Genomic DNA, 22,815 nt, shown 5'->3' with positions numbered 1-22,815 from the left:
CCTGGTATCCCCCTTTCCCCATTGTTAATGTTTTTGTTATTACATTGTCTAAATGATACTCCAGGGGAAACAAAAGGCTCAGTTTATTGTCCGTGAGGGTATACAGTACAATGAAACACAATTTTATCAGCCTGCCTGGTATGAGCTGGTTGGAGTGGTGGAACTGAGTGTGATGCATCAGCTCTGGTCGCTCAACAGTTTAGACCCAGACCATCATTAACACACTCACAGAACTACAACACCTTCAGCATTGTTAGAAGACATATCTAACATAGCGAAGTGACTTGTGCAACACACCCTTACTGAACACTGAGGTCAAAATAGATCTATATACTTCCTTTATGTTTTCTTTGTATACAAATCAGACATTTTTCTTAGCTTCTGTATATTGTTGAACAACATTTTTACGCATCATGTAAAGTGTTGGTCCCATGTTTCATGAGCTGAAATAAAAGATCCCAGAAATGTTCCACATGCACGTAAAGCTTATTTCTCTCAAATATTGTGCACAAAGTTGTTTACGTCCCTGTTAGTGAGCATGTATCCTTTGGCAGTGGGGTTATGGTATGGGCAGGCATAAACTAAGAACAACGAACACAATTGCATTTTATCGATGGCAATTTGAACACAGAAAAATACCCTGACAAGATCCTGTTGCCATCATGAGGCCCATTTTTGTTTAAGGTACAGTACCAGTCAAAAGTTTGGACACACCTACTCATTCAAGGGTTTTTCTTTATTTGGACTATTTCTACATTGTAGAATAATAGTGAATACATCAAAACTATAAAATAGCACATGTTGAATCATGTAGTAACCAACAAAGTGTTAAACAAATCAAAATATAAAATATATTAGATTCTTCAAAGTAGCCACCCTTTGCCTTGATGACAGCTTTGCACACTGTTGGCATTCTCTCAACCAGCTTCACCTGGAATGCTTTTCCAACAGTCATGAAGGAGTTCCCATATATGCTGAGCACTTGTTGGCTGCTTTTCCTTCACTCTGCAGCCCAACTCATCCCAAACCATCTAAATTGGGTTGAGATCGGGTGGTTGTGGAGGCCAGGTCATCTGATGCAGCACTCCATCACTTTCCTTCTTGGTCAAATAGCTCTTACACAGCCTGGAGGTGTTGTGTCATTGTCCTGTTGAAAAACAAATGATAGTCCCACTGAGCGCAAACCAGATGGGATGGTGAATCGCTGCAGAATGCTGTGGTAGCCATGCTGGTTAAGTGTGCCTTGAATTCTAAATAAATCACAGACTGTGTCACCAGCAAATAACCATCACACCTCCTCCTCCATGCTTCACGGTGGGAACCACACAATTGGAGATCATCCACTCAAAAAGACAGAGGTTGGAACAAAAAATCTACAATTTGGACTCATTAGACCAAAGGACAGATTTCCACCGGTCTAACGTTCATTTCTCGTGTTTCTTAGCCCAAACAAGTCTCTTCTTCTTATCGGTGTCCTTAGTAGTGGTTTCTTTGCAGCAATTCAACCATGAAGGCCTGATTTCATGCAGCTCCTCTGTACAGTTGATGTTAAAATGTGTCTGTTAATTGAACTCTGTTAAGCATTTATTTGGGCTGTAATTTCTGAGGCTGGGAACTCTAATGAACTTATCCTCTGCGGCAGAGGTAACTCTGGGTCTTCCTTTCCTGTGGCATTCCTCATGAGAGCCAGTTTCATCATAGCGCTTGATGGTTTTTGCGACTGCACTTGGAGAAACTTTCAACGTTCTTGATTGACTGACCTTCATGTTTTAAAGTAATGATGGGCTGTTGTTTCTCTTTTCTTATTTGAGCTGTTCTTGTCATAATATGGATTTAGTCTTTTTTGCCTGTATACCAACCCTAACTTGTCACAACATAACTGATTGGCTCCAACACATTAAGGAAATACATTCCACAATGAACTTTTAAGAAGGAACACCTGTTCATTGAAATGCATTCCAGGTGACTACCTCATGAAGCTGGTTGAGAGAATGCCAAGAGTGTGCAAAGCTGTCATCAAGGCAAAGGGTGGCTACTTTGAAGAATCAAACATTTAAAATATATTTAGGTGTCCAAACTTTTGACTGGTACTGTATCTGTGACCAACATAGGCATATCTGTATTCCCAGTCATGTGATATTGCCTAATGAATGTATTTAAATTGATTGATTTCCTCATATGAACTGTAACTCAGTTAAATCTTTGAAATTGTTGCATTTATATTTTTGTTCAGTATACAATAATATGTCAAATTAGTTTGTGACATACAGTACATGTACACTACTTCTGAGGCCTTGACTTCACGGCCATCTTTCAATATCTTTTCTATTTCCCCTTCTTGATCTTCTTTGCCGCCTGCAGGACAGAGGGATGGTCAGCTTTGTCCCCAAACTCCTTCTCCCGGTGCTCCAGCAGAATACCCTTCAGAATAACACACAACATTTAAAATATATATGATTCACTAAAAACAAATGTAAACTCATATGATGAAACCAGTAGGGGAAATGAGGAACTTACCTGTTTCCCTGCTCCAATCACATAAACACCACCGAGGATGAAGCCCTCCCCCTTCTTGTTACCCTGGTAACCCTTCTTCCTGGCTCGAAGGAGGTTCTGCCACACCCCCAGACGAGCCAGACCAAGACCCAGTCCCATCCTCCTCGGCTTGGGACCATAGAAACATTGCTGTAAAAGACAGCTTCCTATCATTAAGTCTTTCTCACATTACCTGAATGGAGAAAAGTTCAGCGAATATAACTGACCTTCTCATCCACAAAAATCTCCCCATTGAAGTAGGGTCTGAAGTTCTGGATCTCTGTGCCGATGTCCTCCTTCACTACGGCATACAGAGAGACCCCAAGCTCCTCCAGCTGGGGCTTCAGAGAGGACAGCTCAGCGGCCTCCTGGAGAATGAGTATATGTGCACAATTCCATGAGTATACACAGCCACATATATACAGCATGCATACACACTCATACCCCTACAAATATACTGTACCTCTCTGCACAAGGATCATCCGGGGCGCCTCACAGCCATGAGTACCGCACCAGTCTTTTCCCACAGACTCCTGGCTTTAACAGTCTTATCTGCCGAGACACAACCAACAATATTGCACACAGTAGTAAGAAGCTTTCGGGTGTATACGTTACATATTTAAATTAACACTGCCACTGAATCAAAGACCACTCCACTGCTGGGAGATTATTCTAGAAGTGCTTTTCCTTTGAAAGCTAAATCAGCTGATGAAAGTTAATCAGTAAAGCTTTTGTTTTGGTCTCACTGGCTGCGGGTGTTGATTTGAGCTCCATGTTCTCCAAGTGCTCCAGAGTGGACGGGGCTAACTTGGTCAGGAACAGGTCAGTGTTGGCCAAGATAAGGCCAGACAGCCAGACAACCAGCACGCCGAGGCCCACAGACCAAACACTGAGGGACAGGGGCTCCCCCTCCAGGAGGAAAGACAGCACTGCAGGGACAGACAACTGATTAAAAAGGTCCAATGCAGACGTTTTTATCTTAACATCAAATCATTTCTGGGTAACAATTAAAGTAGCTTACTGTGATTGTTTTCAATTCAAATGGTCAAAAAGAAACAAAAAAAGCTTCGTAGCAAAGAGAAATTTCTCAAGCAAGAATCTTACTAGGACTGTCTGGAAGTGGTCTTAAGTGAGGAGGGGTAAACAGAACATTTGCTGTTGTTGGCAGAGAGGTTAACTCTTTCTTATTGGTCTATTAACTTATTTACTTCATGGTGATGTCACAATGGAAAGCCAAAACAGAGAAAAACATTGTTTTTGACTGCACTGGGCCTTCAACACACTGCCTGAACAGGGGCAGAACGACCTTGTCAGCTCAGGGGTTTGAACTTGCAATCTTCTGGTTAATAGTCCAACACTCTAACCACTAGGCTACCCTGCCGCCCTGACTGTAGGCCTATAACCACTCACATATAGTGTGCTATAGTATAAACTCCTGCAGAATTATGCATTTCTCGCAGTAAAATGATACTGCTGTTAATTTGGCTCAAGGAACAGCAGTGGAAAATATTAATTTATTCCAGCGTCTCTTGATAAAATGCAAATGTGGGTGTAATGTGTTATCGTTGACACTTACGCAAGCAGACAGGCGATTTAGACTATATACACATAAAATATGCACTCAATACAAACTTAAGTTTTACACTACATGATCAAAAGTATGTGGTAGCCTAGCAGGGTAGCCTAGTGGTTAGAGCGTTGGACTAGTAACCGGAAGGTTGCAAGTTCAAACCACTGAGCTGTCGTTCTGAACAGGCAGTTAACCCACTGTTCCTAGGCCGTCATTGAAAATAAGAATTTGTTCTTAACTGACTTGCCCTAGTTAAATAAAGGTATAAAAAAAATGTGGACATGTCGAACAGCTCATTCCAAAGTCATGGGCATTAATATGGAGTTGGTCCCGCCTTTGCTGCTATAACAGCCTCCACTGTTCTGGGAAGGTTTTCCACTCGCTGTTGGAACATTGCTGCTGGGACTTGCTTCCATTCAGCCACAGAGCATTAGTGAAGTCGAGCACAGATGTTGGGTGATTAGGCCTGGCTCACAGTCGGTGTTCCAATTTATCCCAAATGGGTTTGAGGTCAGGGCTCTGTGCAGGCCAGTCAAGTTCTTCCACACAGATCTTTGTGCACAGGGGAAATGTCATGCTGAAATAGGAAAGGGTCTTCCCGAAACTGTTGCCACAAAGTTGGAAAAACAGAATAATCTAGAATGTATGCGTTAAGATTTCCCTTCACTGGAACTAAGGGGCCTAGCCCAAACCATCAACAACCATTATTCCCCCTCCACCTAAATGTACAGTTGCCACTATGCATTGGGGCAGATAACTTTCTCCTGGTATCCACCAAACCTAGATTTGTCCATTGGGCTGCAGAGAGCTTTACACCACTCCAGCTGAAGCTTGGCATTGCGCATGGCTTAGGCTTGTGTGCGTGCGGCTGCTCGGCCATTTCATGACACTCCCACCAAACAGTTATTGTGCGGATGTTGCTTCCAGAGGCAGTTTGAAACTCGGTAGTGAGTGTCCCAACCGAGGACTGACGATTTTTACAAACTACAAGCTTCAGCACTCAGAGGTCCCGTTCTGTGAGCTTGTGTGGCCTACCACTTCACAGCTGAGCCATTGTTGCCCCTAGACATTTTCACTTCACAATAAAAGCACTGATGACATTTGGCACAGGACCAATCTCCACTGTTTTGATGCCTGCCTATACCTTAACCCCACTGCCACCATGGGGCACTCTGTTCACATCAGCAAACTGCTCGCCCACATGACAAATTCTTTAAAATGACATTATGGTAGAAAAATTAACATTAAATTATTTGGCAACAGCTCTGGTGGACATTCCTGCAGTCAGTATGCCATTTGCACACACCCTCAAAACTTGAGACATCTGTAGCATTGTGTTGTGACAAAACCACACATTTTAGAGTGGCCTTTTATTGTCCCCAGCACAAGGGGCACCTGTGTAATGATCATGCTATTTAATCAGCTTCTTGATAATCCATCCACTTGACTGGTGTGGCATATGCTGGCAAAGGAGAAAATGCTCACTAACAGGGACATAAACAAATGTGCGCAACATTTTAAATAAGCTTTTTGTGCATATGGAAAATGTTTGGGATTTTTGTATTTCAGCTCATGAAACCACCACTTTACATGGTGTTTATATTTTTGTTCAGGGGAGATTAACGCATTTATTCTATCAATGTAAAGACATTCTGGTGAGCACTACTGTATTTGGTCTTCTGGGGCAACAAGTTGGGCTATGCCAGAAAAGCTGCATGCATCTAACTATAATAGACAAATGGCCTACCAAAAGTTGGAAATTACTCACTTTTTGGACGTCTTAAGCGCAGGCATTTTATCAGGGTTTCTCAACCGTGATCCCCTTTTCGGGTAATTGTAAACTAGATTTATGCAGAAACAGAGTACTTGAATAGCCCAAATAACAGGATATCGGTGCGCATACAAGCGTGGTCAGTTGTATACACTTTCTAAATCCTCATGGATTTAAAAGGAATCGGTTGGGGCGGGGTAATATTTGTCAGCCCATTCCTCTGAGATCTATGAATGGACGTGTACAAGTTCATAAAGGTATTGGTGTACTTGAAGCCAATGAGAACCTGATTTGCTCGGGTAGAATTCCAGATGACCCCCCCTCCCGTTTCTGTAACAGTACATTTCCTAACTGAGGAGCCATGGTGTTGCCTTTGCCCTGGTTGATTCAAGGGCACATTGTGTCCCAACCATGACTCAGTTCTTCTGATAAGGCTCCATTTGTATTATCTCATGAAAGCAGTCTCTCAGAAAAAAAGGTCACGGATACAGGCCTTCAGACATGTACACTGCATCACAATCCCCTCGATTGGACACAGCTACATTTTGTAAGCTGTAGATCACATCTTATGTGACATTGCAAAATGTCATGTATACACAAAAAAAAACACCTGAATCAGGACAGGGCTATTAACCAATATATCAAAACCGGATTAATCAATTCTGAAACATTTCTGCTTAGTTATTTGGGCAGTTGCAAAACAGAGCAAGGTCCTTTTGGGAAGGGGGAGGTGACAGCCATAGTATCACTGACAAGCACACACATTGGGCGTTCACAGCATGTTAAGGAAAATGAGCCGATTACCCAAAACGTAAAATGTAGATGTACTGCTGTATCCAAGACAGTCAAAGTTGGCCAAACAAATACATGCGTTTACCACTAGTAACCCTACAGTCACTAAGCATTTAAAGAGACAATTGAGTGTGGCAGCTGATGTACAAGTGGCAGACTTAAAAGTTGAAGCGCAAGGAGTCTACCATTCTTCATACATTTACATTGTATAAAATCCCTGTATAGACAGTCACTGAGTCAACTTGTTTACCTCTAGTTCTGAAAATAAGTGCACATGCATTAATAAGTATCATATTTAAGGCCTAAGAGAAAATAATACCAACTTGTTGCTGTAGATTTCCCAGGACATAGAACAATAGACAGGACATGCAGTGTTGCTCCCTCTGCTTCAGTTTGTCGTCTGTCCAACAGTGTGAAGTCCGGATGTCACACCCTATACTCGCCACTTAAACAGGAGGCTGCCAGAGGGTCATTTGAATGATTGAGAATTCAGCCAATCACAGCCCTTACACACTATAAAAATACATTGACTGACTTTAAGGAGCCTAGAGATAGCCTAGGTCTTATTAAAACAGTCAAGACAAATGCACATCATTAAACACTGAACCTAACTAATTGTAGTTGCCAATATAACCAAAACATGAGTCACATTAACAATAAGATTTACTACATGAGCAGTCAATATGGTTAAATTAGAGACATTTCTGAAACAGACATGTGAAAAAGTGTCAAGTCAATCATTAAACTAGCCAGAGAAAAGAGATCAGAGAGGTACTAATGCATAACAAGATCTTTATTGTCAAACAGAGTTCTTTCAGGTCCTCAGGTAGCCCGTCTGCTGTGTGTCGACCAAATGGGGAGACTTGCGTGTAAAGCATCAAGTCTGGTCACTCAACAGAGTTTAGACACAGACCATCATAAACACACGCCGACAGCCCAACACAGCACCTACACATCAGCAGGACAAGCCCCTGCAGATCCCAGAGAGAACACGGCAACTACAAACAAGACGGCATCTACCTCCTAAATTGGGTGGAATTTGCTTCAGTTTCTTTCACATTACTTCTCCAAAGACAAGTTCAGTTTGTACTTTTCTGGCAGCATTCAGGACATCCAGAATGTTGACCTTATCCCCGAACTCCATCTCCCTGTGCTCCAGCAGTACACCCTGCAGACGAAAAAGATATTGGCTTTGGTGGCGCCATTTGATTAATTTAGCCAGCATTTCCCTCAAAACACTTATTTTACTACCCATGCATCAGTGAGATGGCGAAATGAATATTTCCTGAGAAGACCTACCTGCTGGCCTGCTCCAATGACGAACACCCCACCCAGCACAAAGCCTTCTCCAAACACATTTCCTAAGAAGCCGTTCTTGAAGGCTCGCAGGCCATTCATCCACACGCCCAGACGGAGAAACGCCAACAGACCCATCTTACGCTCGCGGGGCCCATAGAAACATCTCTGTGACAAAAACAGAAGGCTTTGGAGTTACAACAAATTTCTCTATTCATAGTGCAATAATCATGTCAGATTAGATAATGTGGTGTTACATAACTAGTTGAGATATGACCCACAATGGCACTGATTGGACAAGAGGATTCATTTCCTGTAAATTAGACTGAAATTCAGCCTTATGCACCTTTTCATCAATGAAGATCTCCCCATTGAAGTAGGGTCTGAAGTTCTGGATCTCTGTGCCGATGTCCTCCTTCACTACGGCATACAGAGAGACCCCAAGCTCCTCCAGCTGGGGCTTCAGAGAGGACAGCTCAGCGGCCTCCTGGAGGATTACACCACATAAGCCAATTGTCAAATGACAGACACAGGGCCTAGATCAGACCACAGCCCGGCAGAAGAAATCATGAAGTAGCCTATATTGATATGCAGCAAATGTAATGACATTGAAGTCCCAGTGTTGAGGTCAAAAGATTTGAGTTATGGCAGTGTTGATTCTAACGGGGTGATTTAAATTGACACCACCTGCGGTGAATACCTGCAGGCAACAGGTAGCCCAGTGGTTAGAGCTTTGGGCCAGTCGCTGGGTCAGATACCCAAGCTGACAATGAGCCCTTGAGCAAAGCACTTAACCCTAATTTTCTCTAGGGGCCACCATACTACTATGGCTAACCCTGTAAACCACCACATGCAGCCATCTGGTGTATGTGACAAATCAAATGAAGTATTATTTGGGTCAGTGGAATCCACGACACATTGTGTTCTTATGACTGTTGACGTTAATACGAGTGTCTCATATCCCAGCATGCTTTGATGCAGGTCGATTTTTTACAATTGTTTTTTTTATAGCTGTGTGTCTGCATACACATTGACTAAGATAATAAACAATTCTAAACTAATAAAATCGGTTTGATGAAAGCCTAATGCAACAATCATGTCTGTCACTAGAAAACATGGTACTTGTACCTCAAATTCATTCAGAACACACACCGGGAAATAAATACGCAAATAAGGATTTATATCTCAGTGTTACTGTTAACATCAAATCAATTCTGTAATAAAGTGTTTACAAACGCAGAGGTAGACAGTGACTCAAACTATACCTCTCTGCACAAAAATCATCCAGGCCGCCTTACTGCCATGATAACTGCTCCAGACTTCTCCCATAAACATTTGGCCTTCAAAGGCTTACGCGCTAAGTGAGAAAGAAGTTGCAAGGTTTAAAATTAAGCAAATTCATGTCACGGGTTGCATGGAAACCCGACGTTGTGGGGCAGAACTTAACATTTAGATCTGGACAGTTACCCCAAGAACTCTACAAGACAGAATGTTGAATAAAATTATATTTGAACACACTTTACCGGTTGTCCGTGCAGTTAGTCCTTTTGGCGGTAGGAATGGGAGACAATTATAATTTCCTGTCGATACGTTAAGTCAACCGCCAAAAGGACCAAATTCACTGACAACCCGTAAGGTATGTTAAAATAAGTTTATTAAATATTGTGGCTCGTCGAGGTCATGAGGGGAAACTGGCATGATTCAAAATGCTATTTTCTGCCCGATTTGATTCAAAAATCGGGTTCAGGCAAGGCTATTTCAATTCAGATAGGCCTATGGGGAAAATTGCAATTGTCACCAATACATTCTGTGACCATCCATTGTACACCAATACGTCAGATAACACAATACATTTTTTTTAAAGTATTTTAGAAACATACCTCCTGTCAATGGTTTGAGGTCAGTCTCCTCTAAATGTTTGAGGGTGGCTCTCGATGGCTGCGTCAAAAACAAGTCGCTGAAAGAGCGCAAACCAGTAGCGATTAAGGTAACAACTGCGCCCAATGACTGGACCACAACATCCATCGCAAAATTTGTCTTTGTATCGAAATAGGGACAGAACTTCAACACGAACCACTCTTGGCCCATAAACACGCTCAACAATGGAGGCACGCGGTCAACCCTTGGCATAGATTGGCCCCTTATGACTCACACGTTGCAGGCTGGGTTTAAATCCCCGAATAATTAAATCCAGCCCAATCGTTGTTTTGATATTTCACAAGTTATTTCGAAAGTACATAGATAAATGTCATGTGAGCTATTCAGTCGCTGTCTCGCCAGCAAAGTGATTGGATTGATGCCGCACAGGCATGGCCAATTACACTGCGTTAAAGATGCGATTTGACAGGCAGCCCAATTCTGATATTTTGTCACTTATTGGTCTTTTGCCCAATCAGATCCGCTCTGAAAATAACTGACGTGAAAAGATCTGATGTGATTGGTCAAAATACCAATGGAACATTTTCAGAATTGGGCTGCCTGTTTAAACGCAGCCTCAGAATGGCGCTATCACCATCAACCAAGTGGCACATCCATCTGTAGCGTTCAAAGAGCACATGATAAACTGATCATATCTAGTGTCCTGCCTACTGCCATAGTTTTTCTAACTAGAAGAACCAGAAAAATAATCACCACATCAATTAAACATTTGACTGCTTAAATGGCATTCAATGGCATTCATAATAAATACAATTGGAAGCACAACTTTACACAAATTTATTAAAAGCAAACTGAATAGACATTTTGTTAAATTTACATATTTATCTCCCTCTTGGGGACATCATGCATTTCATTAGGCGGCAGTCGAGCTTCTCTACTGATTTATAAGATGTAGAATGTTATAACATATTGATCTTTAGGCTATCATTGCATTTGAACTAACGTCTTCGTCCAGATAATGTAGGAAAATTATCATTCCACATCTTAGTTGTCCTCCTCTTCCTCATCTTCCTCCTGAAAAAAAAGAACTGGGTTTAGATGGAACTGATACACTGTTTATACCTGTTTTCCTTAGTCATTCACTCTTGAGAATGTCTTCTTATATGTTATGCATGCTATCATTGTAGTTGAACAGTGTAAATGTCTTTCGAAAACAAAAGCCTTCTCCATGTTAACCTTCTCCTTGGCTTGGTCATCAGGAGTTGTATGTTCAAGTGTCCCCTGTGACATCTCCGCTCCCTCCTCCACTCCCTCCTCAGATTGCGTCACATCGGGTCTGACATCATCACTCTCTGAGGCTGCCCCTTCTTGTGTGCGATCAATAGTGTCACTTGGGACAGGGTTATCGGTCTCCTATGTTGAGTTTGTCAGAGGGAAACTGGTTGAGTAATAAAACATGTTTTAAGCCTGCCTCTGACATCACATGCAATATCGCCTTCTCCTCTGATATTCTGATCCCTGTCTGTTAATTCTTGGTTGACTGAACACCTCACAACACCTTCCTCCTTCAGACTTGACTCCTCATTCTGTCTTGTCTAGGCATACAGTAACAACCAAAAGTAAAGACACACCTACTCATTCAAGGGTTTTTCTTTATTTTTTAGTATTTTCTACATTGTGGAATAATAGTGAAGACATCAAAACTATGAAATTACACATATGGAATCATGTAGTAACCAGAAAAGTGTTTAACAAATCAAAATATATTTTATAAGTAGCCACCCTTTGCCTTGATGACAGCTTTGCACAATAGGCATTCTCTCAACCATGCTTCATGAGGTAGGCACCTAGAATGCATTTCAATTAACAGGTGTGCCTTGTTAAAAGTTAATTTGTGAAATTTCTTTCCTTCTTAATGAGTTTGAGCCAATCAATTGTGCTGTGATAAGGTAGGGGTGGTATACAGAAGATAGCACTATTTAAAATCAAATCAAATTTTCTTAGTCACATGCGCCGAATACAACAGGTGTAGATCTTACAGTGAAATGCTTACTTACGAGCCACTAACTAACAGTGCTGTTTCAAAAAATACGGATAAGAATAAGATAAAAGTAACAATTAAAGAGCAGCAGTAAAAATATATACAGTGCCTTGCGAAAGTATTCGGCCCCCTTGAACTTTGCGACCTTTTGCCACATTTCAGGCTTCAAACATAAAGATATAAAACTGTATTTTTTTGTGAAGAATCAACAACAAGTGGGACACAATCATGAAGTGGAACGACATTTATTGGATATTTCAAACTTTTTTAACAAATCAAAAACTGAAAAATTGGGCGTACAAAATTATTCAGCCCCTTTACTTTCAGTGCAGCAAACTCTCTCCAGAAGTTCAGTGAGGATCTCTGAATGATCCAATGTTGACCTAAATGACTAATGATGATAAATACAATCCACCTGTGTGTAATCAAGTCTCCGTATAAATGCACCTGCACTGTGATAGTCTCAGAGGTCCGTTAAAAGCGCAGAAAGCATCATGAAGAACAAGGAACACACCAGGCAGGTCCGAGATACTGTTGTGAAGAAGTTTAAAGCCAGATTTGGATTCAAAAAGATTTCCCAAGCTTTAAACATCCCAAGGAGCACTTTGCAAGCGAAAATATTGAAATGGAAGGAGTATCAGACCACTGCAAATCTACCAAGACCTGGCCGTCCCTGTAAACTTTCAGCTCAGACAAGGAGAAGACTGATCAGAGATGCAGCCAAGAGGCCCATGATCACTCTGGATGAACTGCAGAGATCTACAGCTGAGGTGGGAGACTCTCAACAATCAGTCGTATATTGCACAAATCTGGCCTTTATGGAAGAGTGGCAAGAAGAAAGCCATTTCTTAAAGATATCCATAAAAAGTGTTGTTTAAAGTTTGCCACAAGCCACCTGGGAGACACACCAAACATGTGGAAGAAGGTGCACTGGTCAGATGAAACCAAAATTGAACTTTTTGGCAACAATGCAAAACGTTATGTTTGGCGTAAAAGCAACACAGCTGAACACACCATCCCCACTGTCAAACATGGTGGTGGCAGGGACAGGGAAGATGGTTAAAATTGATGGGAAGATGGATGGAGCCAAATACAGGAACATTCTGGAAGAAAACCTGATGGAGTCTGCAAAAGACCTGAGACTGGGACGGAGATTTGTCTTCCAACAAGACAATGATCCAAAACATAAAGCAAAATCTACAATGGAATGGTTCAAAAATAAACATATCCAGGTGTTAGAATGGCCAAGTCAAAGTCCAGACCTGAATCCAATCGAGAATCTGTGGAAAGAACTGAAAACTGCTGTTCACAAATGCTCTCCATCCAACCTCACTGAGCTCGAGCTGTTTTGCAAGGAGGAATGGGAAAAAATTTCAGTCTCTCGATGTGCAAAACTGATAGAGACATACCCCAAGCGACTTACAGCTGTAATCGCAGCAAAAGGTGGCGCTACAAAGTATTAACTTAAGGGGGCTGAATAATTTTGCACGCCCAATTTTTCAGTTTTTGATTTGTTAAAAAAGTTTGAAATATCCAATAAATGTCGTTCCACTTCATGATTGTGTCCCACTTGTGGTTGATTCTTCACAAAAAAAATACAGTTTTATATCTTTATGTTTGAAGCCTGAAATGTGGCAAAAGGTCGCAAAGTTCAAGGGGGCCGAATACTTTCGCAAGGCACTGTATATAAATACAGGGGGGTGCTGGTTAGTTGAGGTAGTATGTATGTGTAGTTAATTATAGTTAATTAAAGTGACTATGCATAGATGACAACAGAGAGTGGCAGTGGTGTGGAGAGGGGGGGAAATGCAAATAGTCTGGGTAGCCATTTGACTAGATGTTCAGGAGTCTTATGGCTTAGGGGTAGAAGCTGATTAGAAGCCTCTTGAACCTAGACTTGGCGCTCCGGTACCGCTTGCCGTGCGGTAGCAGAGAGAACAGTCTATGACTAGGGTTGCTGGAGTCTTTGACAATTTAGAGGGCTTTCCTCTGACACCGTCTGGTATAGAGGTCCTGGATGGCAGGAAGCTTGGCCCCAGTGATGTACTGGGCCGTTCGCACTACCCTCTGTAGTGCCTTGTGGTCGGAGGCCGAGCAGTTGCCATACCAGGCAGTGATGCAACCAGTCAGGATGCTCTCGATGGTGCAGCTGTAGAACCTTTTGATGATCTGAGGACCCATGCCAAATCTTTTCAGTCTCCTGAGGGGGAATAGGTTTGTCGTGCCCGCGTCACTACTGTCATGGTGTGCTTGGACCATGTTAGTTTATTGGTGATGTGGACACCAAGGAACTTGAAGCTCTCAACCTGCTCCACTGCAGCCCCGTCGATGAGAATGGAGGTGTGCTCGGTCCTGTTTGTCCTATAGTCCACAATTATCTCCTTTGTCTTGATCATATTGAGGGAGAGGTTATTGTCCTGGCACCACACGGTCACGTCTCTGACCTCATCCCTATAGGCTGTCTCGTTGTTGTCGGTGATCAGGCCTACTGCTGTGTCATCTGCAAATGTAATGATGGTGTTGGAGTTGTGCCTGGCCATGCAGTCATGAGTGAACAGGGAGTACAGGAGGGGGCTGAGCATGCACCCCTGAGGGGCCCCCTGTGTTGAGGATCAGCGTGGCGGATGTGTTGTTACCTACCCTTACTACCTGGGGCGGCCTGTCAGGAAGTCCAGGATCCAGTTACAGAGGGAGGTCTTTAGTCCCGGGGCCCTTAGCTTATTGATGAGCTTTGAGGGTACTATGGTGTTGAACGCTGAGCTGTAGTCAATGAATAGCATTCTCGCATAGGTGTTCCTTTTGTCCAGGTGGGAAAGGGCAGTGTTGAGTGCAATAGAGACAGCATCATCTGTGGATCTGTTAGGGCGGAATGCAAATTGGAGTGGGTCTAGGGTTCCTGGGATGATGGTGTTGATGTGAGCCATAACCAGCTTTTCAAAGCACTTCATGGCTACAGACGTGAGTGCTACAGGTCGGTAGACATTTAGGCAGGTTACCTTAGTGTTCTTGGGCACAGGCACTATGGTGGTCTGCTTAAAACATCTTGGTATTACAGACTCGGACAGGGAGAGGTTGAAAATGGCAGTGAAGTACTTGCTAGTTGGTCAGCGCATGCTCGCAGTACACGTCCTGGTAATCCGTCTGGCCCTGCAGCCTTGTGACTGTTGACCTGTCTAAAGGTCTTACTCACATCGGCTGCGGAGAGCGTGATCACACGGTCTTCCAGTACAGCTGGGGCTCTCATGCATGTTTCAGTGTGATTTGTCTCGAAGCGAGCATAGAAGTAGTTTAGCTCGTCCGGCAGGCTTGTGTCACTGGGCAGCCCTAGGCTGTGCTTCCCTTTGTAGACTGTAATGGTTTGCGGGCCCTGCCACATCTGCCGAGCGTCAGTGCCGGTGTAGTACGACTCGATCTCAGTCCTGTATTGACGTTTTGCCTGTTTGATGGTTCGTCGGAGGGCATAGCAGGATTTCTTATAAGCCTCCGGGTTAGAGTCCCGCTCCTTGAAAGTGGCAGCTGTAGCCTTTAGCTCAGTGCGGATGCTGCCTGTAATCCATGGCTTCTGGTTGGGGTATGTACGTACGGTCACTGTGGGGACGACGTCATCGATGCACTCCTCAATTCCATCGGAGGTATCCCGGAACATATTCCAGTCTGTGCTAGCAAAACAGTCCTGTAGCTTAGCATCTGCGTCATCTGACCACTTTTTTATTGATCTAGTCACTGGTGCTTCCTGCTTTAATTTTTGCTTGAAAGCAGGAATCAGGAGGATGGAATTATGGTCAGATTTGCCAAATGGAGGGCAAGGGAGAGCTTTGTATGCATCTCTGTGTGTGGAGTATAGATGGTCCAGAGTTATTTTCCCTCTGGTTGCACATTTAACATGCTGATAGAAATTTGGTAAAACTGATTTAAGTTTCCCTGCATTAAAATCCCCGGATATTAAGAGCGCCGCCTCTGGGTGAGCGTTTTCTTGTTTGCTTATGGCGGAATACAGCTCATTCAATGCTTAGTGCCAGCCTCTGACTGTGGTGGTATGTAAACAGCTACAAAGAATATAGATGAAAACTCTCTCGGTAGGTAGTGTGGTCTGCAGCTTATCATGAGAAACTCTACCTCAGGCGAGCAATAGCTTGAGACTTCCTTAAATATCGTGCACCAGCTGTTGTTTACAAAAATAGATAGACCGCCGCCCCTTGTCTTACCAGACGCCGCTGTTCTATCCTGCCGGTACATCGTATAACCAGCCAGCTGTATGTTGATATTGTCGTCACTCAGCCACGACTCCATGAAGCATAAAATGTTACAGTTTTTAATGTCCCGTTGGTAGTTTAATCTTCCCAATAACCCATCCATTTTATTGTCCAAAGATTGCATGTTTGCTAGCAGAATTTAGGGGAGTGGGGGTTTATTAGATCACCTCTGACTTCTCAGAAGGCAGCCCGTTCTCCGGCCTCTCTTTCTCTACCTCCTCTTCATGCAGATCACTGGGGTCGGGGCCTGTTCCAGAGGGAGCCGTATATCCTCCGCCTCGGGCTCGTCGGTGTCGTGAAAGAAGAAAAAGGATTCTGCTAGTCCATGGTGAGTAATCGCAGTCCTGATGTCTAGAAGTTATTTTCGGTCATAAGAGACGGTAGAGGCAACATTATGTACAAAAATAGTAAAGAAATAAGTTACAAACAGCGCAGATAAACAAACAAAAAAACACAATCGATTGGGGGCACGTAAAACGTCTGCCTTCTCCTGCGGCAAGAACAGCTCAAATAAGCAAAGAGGAACGACAGTCCATCATTACTTTAAGACATGAAGGTCAGTCAATGCGGAACATTTCAAGAACTTTGAATGTTTCTTCAAGTGCAGTCGAAACTGGCTCTCATGAGGACCACCACAGGAAAGAAAGACCCAGGCTGCGTTTCAAACTCATAAAAGACACACCCTCGTCCACTTACCCTCGCCTTATGCCCTTGGGGGAATCCCCGCAGACATATTTGTTGTCGGTCCAAATGATTAGCCAAGCAAGGGAAATTTGCAATGTGAGCCCCTCAGCCCTCGTTTTTAATGGAGTTTGCGAGAGTACAATTATGTTCACTTCGGTGCATGAAACGCCCCATAATTCAATTTGCGATGTTTGTACATCCACTAAGAAAAGTCTGCCAAAACTTAAACCCTCAACGTCAATATGGAGTAAATAAGTAAAAGATTGTGCTACTAATGCACATACACGTCTCGTAAAAGTAATTATGTTTTTGATTGGTTAGCTTTTGGAAATTAATTTGCTAGCTATCATACAGTAGGTATATATTAATAATGATATAGTTAATATAAGTAGACATGCAATCATAATTGACTGAATCGCATATAAAGCACCCACAAGCTGGCTGAAAGCACAATCAACGCGGGATGAACGATTGAAAAATTTCCGGGCAAGGGCGGTCCATTTAAAAATCATTCCTTCCTCCCTCGCCCTGCAAATGTATACTCGTCAGACGTCATGATACGTCATCAGAAGTGTCCACATCATTTGAGGGCTAAGGGAATAGGATGGGTCTTTTAAGTGTTTGGAATGCAGCCTCTCTGCTGCAGAGGATAAGTTCATTAGAGTTTCCAGACTCCAGAAATTGCAGGCCAAATAAATGCTTCACAGGGTTCAAGTAACAGACACATCTCAACATCAACTGTTCAGAGGAGACTGAGTGAAACAGGCCTTCATGATCGAATTGCTGCAAAGAAACCACTACTAAATGACACCAATAAGAAGAGGCTTGAGCCGAGAAACACAAGTAATGGACATTAGACTGGTGGAAATCTGTCCTTTGGTCTGACGAGTACCAAATTTGAGATTTTTGGTTCCAACCGACGTGTCTTTGTGAGACGCAGAGTAGGTGAACGGATGTTATGATCATGTGTGGTTCCAACCGTGAGGCATGGAGGGGGAGGTGTGATGTGTGGGGCTGCTTTGCTGGTGACACTGTCAGTGATTTATTTAGAATTCAAAGCACACTTAACCAGCATGCCATCCCATCTGGTTTGCACTTAGTTGGACTATCATTTATTTTTCAATAGTATAATGACCCAACACACCTCCAGGCTGTGTAAGGACTATTTGACAAATTAGGAGCGTGATCTAGTCCTGCATCAGTTGACCTGGCCTCCACCTGGCCTCCACCTGGCCTCCACCTGGCCTTCACCTGGCCTCCACCTGGCCTCCACCTGGCCTCCACAGTCAACCGAACTCAACCCAATTGAGATGGTTTGTGAGGAGTTGAGGCCGCAGAGTGAAGGAAAAGCAGCCGACAAGTGCTCAGCATATGTTGGAACTCCTTCAAGACTGTTGGAAAAGTATTCCAGGTGAAGCTGGTTGGGAGAATGTCAAGAGTGTGCAAAGCTGTCATCAAGGTAAAGGGTGGCTACTTTGAAGAATCTCAAATATAAAATATATTTAGATTTGTTTAACACTTTTTTGGTTACTACATGATTCAATATGTGTTATTTCATAGTTCTGATGTCTTCACTATTATTCTACAATGTAAAAAATAGTAAAAGTAAAGAAAAGCCCTTGAATGAGTAGGTGTGTCCAAACTTTTGACTGGTACTGTATTTTATTTTCTTCTCTGGCACTCATTTCACCGTGATCTTTCCTCTCTCTTCTCCTGGTTTGTCATCCCTTTATTTTGTCTTTCCTTCCCTGAATGAATATGATTTTGTCAATTGCTACGTCTTTGGGTAAAAACAGATGGTAGACATCCTCAGCATATCTCTAAAAACACAAATACATAATCAACCATTTTAATCTGTCTTGGGTGTGTCACATGAAGCCATCACCTTCTCTTGGTCCTGATGTTCCTGTCCCTCCTCAGACATAGTCTCATCTGGTTTGACATCATCATTCTCTGGTCCTGAGGTTGGCTCTACTTGTGTAGAATCAGCAGGTTCACTAGTTTCAGGTTTATCAGGTTCATCAGTCACCTGTTAAAAATGTTTTTGGAAGAAAAATGACTGGGTTCAGTTCACTGAATGTATTTATTCTCTCTCGTCTTCTGGTGTTGTTCGATAATAGTGTGACTGTCTGGCTAAAAATGTCCTCACTGCATCTCAAAAGGAAGATATTTTTTAAGGTTGATTATTCAGCTTTCCTGATTCTTTTATTCTTGCTCCTACCATTTTTTCATTCATTCAGTCCTGAAATCAATATTGACTGTCTCTTTCAGTCCTGAAAACAACATTGACTGTCTCCCAAGACACAATGACTTGTCTTCTTTTCAGTAATCTATGACCTTTACTGTGCACTTGTCCAATGTATCCCTTCTGTCTTGTCTGGACATTCCTCCCTCTCTTGTCTGGCACACATTTATCCATGTTCTTTCCTATCTCTTTTTCTAATTTGTTATTTCTCATGTCCCTCGTTTCAGTCTGTGTTTGGTATGAGCCATCACCTTATTTTGGTCTTGATGAAGAGGTTTGTGTTTGTCTTGTGGATCCTCAGTTTGTCCCCCTTCATCATTCTCTGGTGCTGAGGTTGACTCTACCTCTATTTGTGTACATTCATCAGGTTCACTAGTTTCAGGTTGATCAGTCACCTGGTGACCAGTTTGTGAGACAAAACAATATTAGAATCATTGCAGCCATTCATCCACATCTGTAGATTTCTAGTCCTCCTGCTCTCAGCTCTAGCCTGCACGTCTAGCCTTTCTGAATCAAATGTTTTGACCTCAGGGAGAGGGCAAGCCATGCAAAGAATGTGCTGAAGCAGTCATCATCAGCCAATGGACAGAACCGGAATAGCCCTCGGATGATACAGAGGTGCGAAAGAAATGGTTACCTAGAGAGGATAGTATAGCAGCCACCAAAGGCACACAGATTTTAGCGGAGTATTCTTGAGCTCTGGGACGGATGTCACCTCCTGTTTGGTGTTATCTTTGTCTTGAACTTCTTCAGTGACCTGCTCATTTTCAGAGTTGGAGGTGGTGGATACTTCTGATTTCAACGGCTCATTCTCCATGACACCTGGTGATATGACCCCGGTGGTCTGACTCTGACCAGACCTTGTAGGGTCCTCTTGAAATATCTGATGATGTGTTGATGAGATTAAACCCTGGACGATAAAATTCTCAACTCTCTGTTCCTAATCTATATTTCAAAATGCAGTTGAAGCTCTCTTGTGAACATCTAGTCAAAACATGGGCATTCTAAACATATATTACTAATTTGGTTTGTTTTCTTACCATTTTGAGATTACACTGGGCTTATTACGCTAAATCTAATTTAAGACGACCAACATTTATAAGACATCACAGATTCCCTGATATTAAGCATACACAAAAACATACAATCTATCAAAAATGGTTTTGAAAACAACACATGAAAACGTTATATCTGAGGAACTGAGGAAGTCTTAAAATTCTACAAAAACCATACCCCATCATCGCCCTCCTCCACTGCAGCAAGCGTTGGAGGGTTTAATTTCTTGGGCCTTTCTGAAACTGGAGCTGGCGGAGGCGTCGCAGGTATTTCCTCAACTTCCTGAAAAGATAACAACACAATTTCAACCCTCATGGGCTTTAAATCGTACACACAAACACACACACAGGGCTGGTCCTCGCCGTGCTGCCACCCTAGGCGAGACCCAAAAATGGCGCCCTCTGCAAAACTAGAATAATCCCAGTAAGCAAAATTACATTGAAAAGACGTCTAAAATACGGATTTTCCAGACGTTGAAGATAGGTTCTGAATAGGTTCTGAATAACAGGTGAAAATGTATTTTCCGTATGTTTAAAATACATATTTCCCAGGATGTTGAAAAAGCATATTTCCCAGGATGTTGAAAAAGCATATTTTCTGGATGTTGAAAAATACGTATTTTCCAGACATTGAAATATGGTTCCTTTTTTCTGAATGAAAGTTGAAAATACTTATTTTACAGATGTTGAAAATACTTATTTTACAGTTGAAAATATGTATTTTCCAGACGTTGAAAATATGTATTTTCCAGATGTTGAAATCAGGCAACAAAAAAAAATCTGAATGAAAGTTGAAAATAAGTCATTTATAAACTATGTTTGAGCCAAATCAAGGCTGGTTCAGACCGCACCAAACAGTAGTCCTGGTTCCTGTGACTAATGAATTTGGATATTTAATCTCTGAATATCAGCTACCCAACTCTATCAGGAGTTATCGTGAGCCTATTTGCAATGTGTTTACACAGTGGGAAATGCAGAAGTATTTATTTTTCACTATGACCAGCTTTTCAAAAATGTACGGATACAAACTTGAAACCACTGATAATGACAATGGGGTGAAACTCCTGGACAACAGTTGTGATTGTCCATGACATATTGTCCATTTTACTTTGACCTGTCCTGTTTTTAGGAGATGTTGTTTGTTAACATGACAGCACATTTTTTATTTGATTTATCGTCATTTAGGTTAGGCTATTTGATCGGAGAAACCTGCATGATGTAAAAAGTGTCAGTCTCATTACATTGTCATACATTTTATCTCCAGCCTGTGGGCGCTGCTTATCAGGGCAGCATCAGCACTCACCTAAAAAGCCCATATGCCACTGGTTTTGAGAAATTGTCATTGTCTTTGGGCAGAATTATGTGAGGTTTTATGTGGAGGTGCGTCTTGGTCAGTTTAGAAAATGCCGCCCTCGTCAATCTGCCGCCTAATCCTGCCTAATGAACGGGCCGGCTGTGCACACACACACACACACACACACACACACACATACTTTTGTTTCTTTGGGATCTTCTGGGACTTCCCCTGTGATTTTATATTCTTCCTCCTTCATCTGCCTCATGTGCACTGCCTCATCTATGGCTTTCTGCTGCTCCTGCTCCAGTTGCTGCTGGAGGGCCTTTTTCTGCAATGATCAGAGATATTCCAATAATATCACAATACTAGCTTAATGATTGTGTACTCAAGTGTTTTTATAGTCCCGTTATCTAGCAACATTGAATGACAGTATAGGCTCAGAAAAGTATGCATGCAGGTAGTTAATCAAATCAAACTTTATTTGTCACATGTGCCGAATACAACAGGTAAACAACAATGCAGTTTCAAGAAAAATATTTACTAAATAAACTAATGCACCAACACATACCAAAGAGCGCGTCTGAATGAGATTGCCTAGACAACATTTGGATATAGGCTGCAATAGTCTGAACATCATTACTCACTCTCTCCTCATTGTCCATGTTTTCTTTATACTTGTAAATCCACTGTGCAAGAAATTCGATCGGGTCCATGGGGCGAAGCTCGGCCACCTCGGCTAATCCTTCTATGAGACATTTTCCCATACCCCTTTTCAAGTATTCTGAGTCCATTTTCCTGTATGCAAGAAAATGCCATAATGTATGAACACAGTAGCTACAAATGTCAGCTAAGACAACAGGGGTACAAAATATGTTCTACTTAATTTTTTACCTTTAGCTCAGGCGTTATTGTTGCGTTACGCTAGCTATCGAACCTATGAAAAATAAAACAAGGTTTTCAGTGTAAAACGTTCCTATTTGACTGTAAATACTTTGTAAACAAAATGTGTCTACACAAAAGAGCATTGTTACTTTAATGTTAATATTTTATAATAGGATAAACTGACTCCAAATAGAATTGTTTTGAAACCAGACCCACCTGTCTTTTTCGTTTTAGAGCGTCCGGATATGTATTTTATCTCCATGGTAACGGTGCTACTTCATACATCTTTCCTCCAACTTTGTTGAGAAGGTTCCGTTTTGTAGTAAGAAGTAGAGCTTGCAAAGATGTACCACGTGCATTTTATTTCATAAAAAAAATATATAGACTATAATTTAATTGAAATGACATATACTGTCACCAATTACAAGGTATACCACATATTAAGCCTGTATTTCAACCCATTTATACTTCAGTAATGGTTTTATAGGCCTGTGTGAGCTAACTAATTCCATTACT

At 42.2% G+C, this 22,815-nt stretch overlaps 1 protein-coding gene and 2 pseudogenes across 2 annotated transcripts; all 3 read right to left on the bottom strand.

Moving 5' to 3' along the window:
- Nucleotides 1–66: 66 nt before the first annotated feature.
- LOC139368100 (peroxiredoxin-like 2A) lies at nucleotides 67–7,094 on the bottom strand (annotated as a pseudogene).
- A 346-nt stretch (nucleotides 7,095–7,440) lies between these two features.
- On the bottom strand, nucleotides 7,441–10,384 carry LOC139368098 (peroxiredoxin-like 2A; annotated as a pseudogene).
- A 299-nt stretch (nucleotides 10,385–10,683) lies between these two features.
- Nucleotides 10,684–22,534, bottom strand: LOC139368097 (DPY30 domain containing 2). Of its 2 annotated transcripts, XM_071106664.1 has the most exons (9): nucleotides 22,516–22,534; nucleotides 22,309–22,351; nucleotides 22,062–22,212; nucleotides 21,614–21,745; nucleotides 20,299–20,403; nucleotides 19,317–19,460; nucleotides 18,706–18,849; nucleotides 11,079–11,255; nucleotides 10,684–10,916 (listed from the first exon to the last, which is right to left on the bottom strand). In XM_071106664.1, exons 3-9 carry the CDS (start codon nucleotides 22,206–22,208, stop codon nucleotides 10,887–10,889), a joined length of 879 nt encoding a protein of 292 aa, XP_070962765.1. In that variant the 5' UTR covers nucleotides 22,209–22,212; nucleotides 22,309–22,351; nucleotides 22,516–22,534; the 3' UTR covers nucleotides 10,684–10,886. The 2 variants fall into 2 exon arrangements, with proteins under 2 accessions (XP_070962765.1, XP_070962767.1); XM_071106666.1 differs by lacking the exon at nucleotides 19,317–19,460.
- Nucleotides 22,535–22,815: the final 281 nt, after the last annotated feature.

The sequence above is a fragment of the Oncorhynchus clarkii genome, chromosome 16 (genome assembly GCF_045791955.1).
Source record: "Oncorhynchus clarkii lewisi isolate Uvic-CL-2024 chromosome 16, UVic_Ocla_1.0, whole genome shotgun sequence".
Classification (NCBI taxonomy): Eukaryota; Metazoa; Chordata; class Actinopteri; order Salmoniformes; family Salmonidae; genus Oncorhynchus; species Oncorhynchus clarkii.
This window is presented reverse-complemented; position numbering and strand designations above follow the sequence as displayed.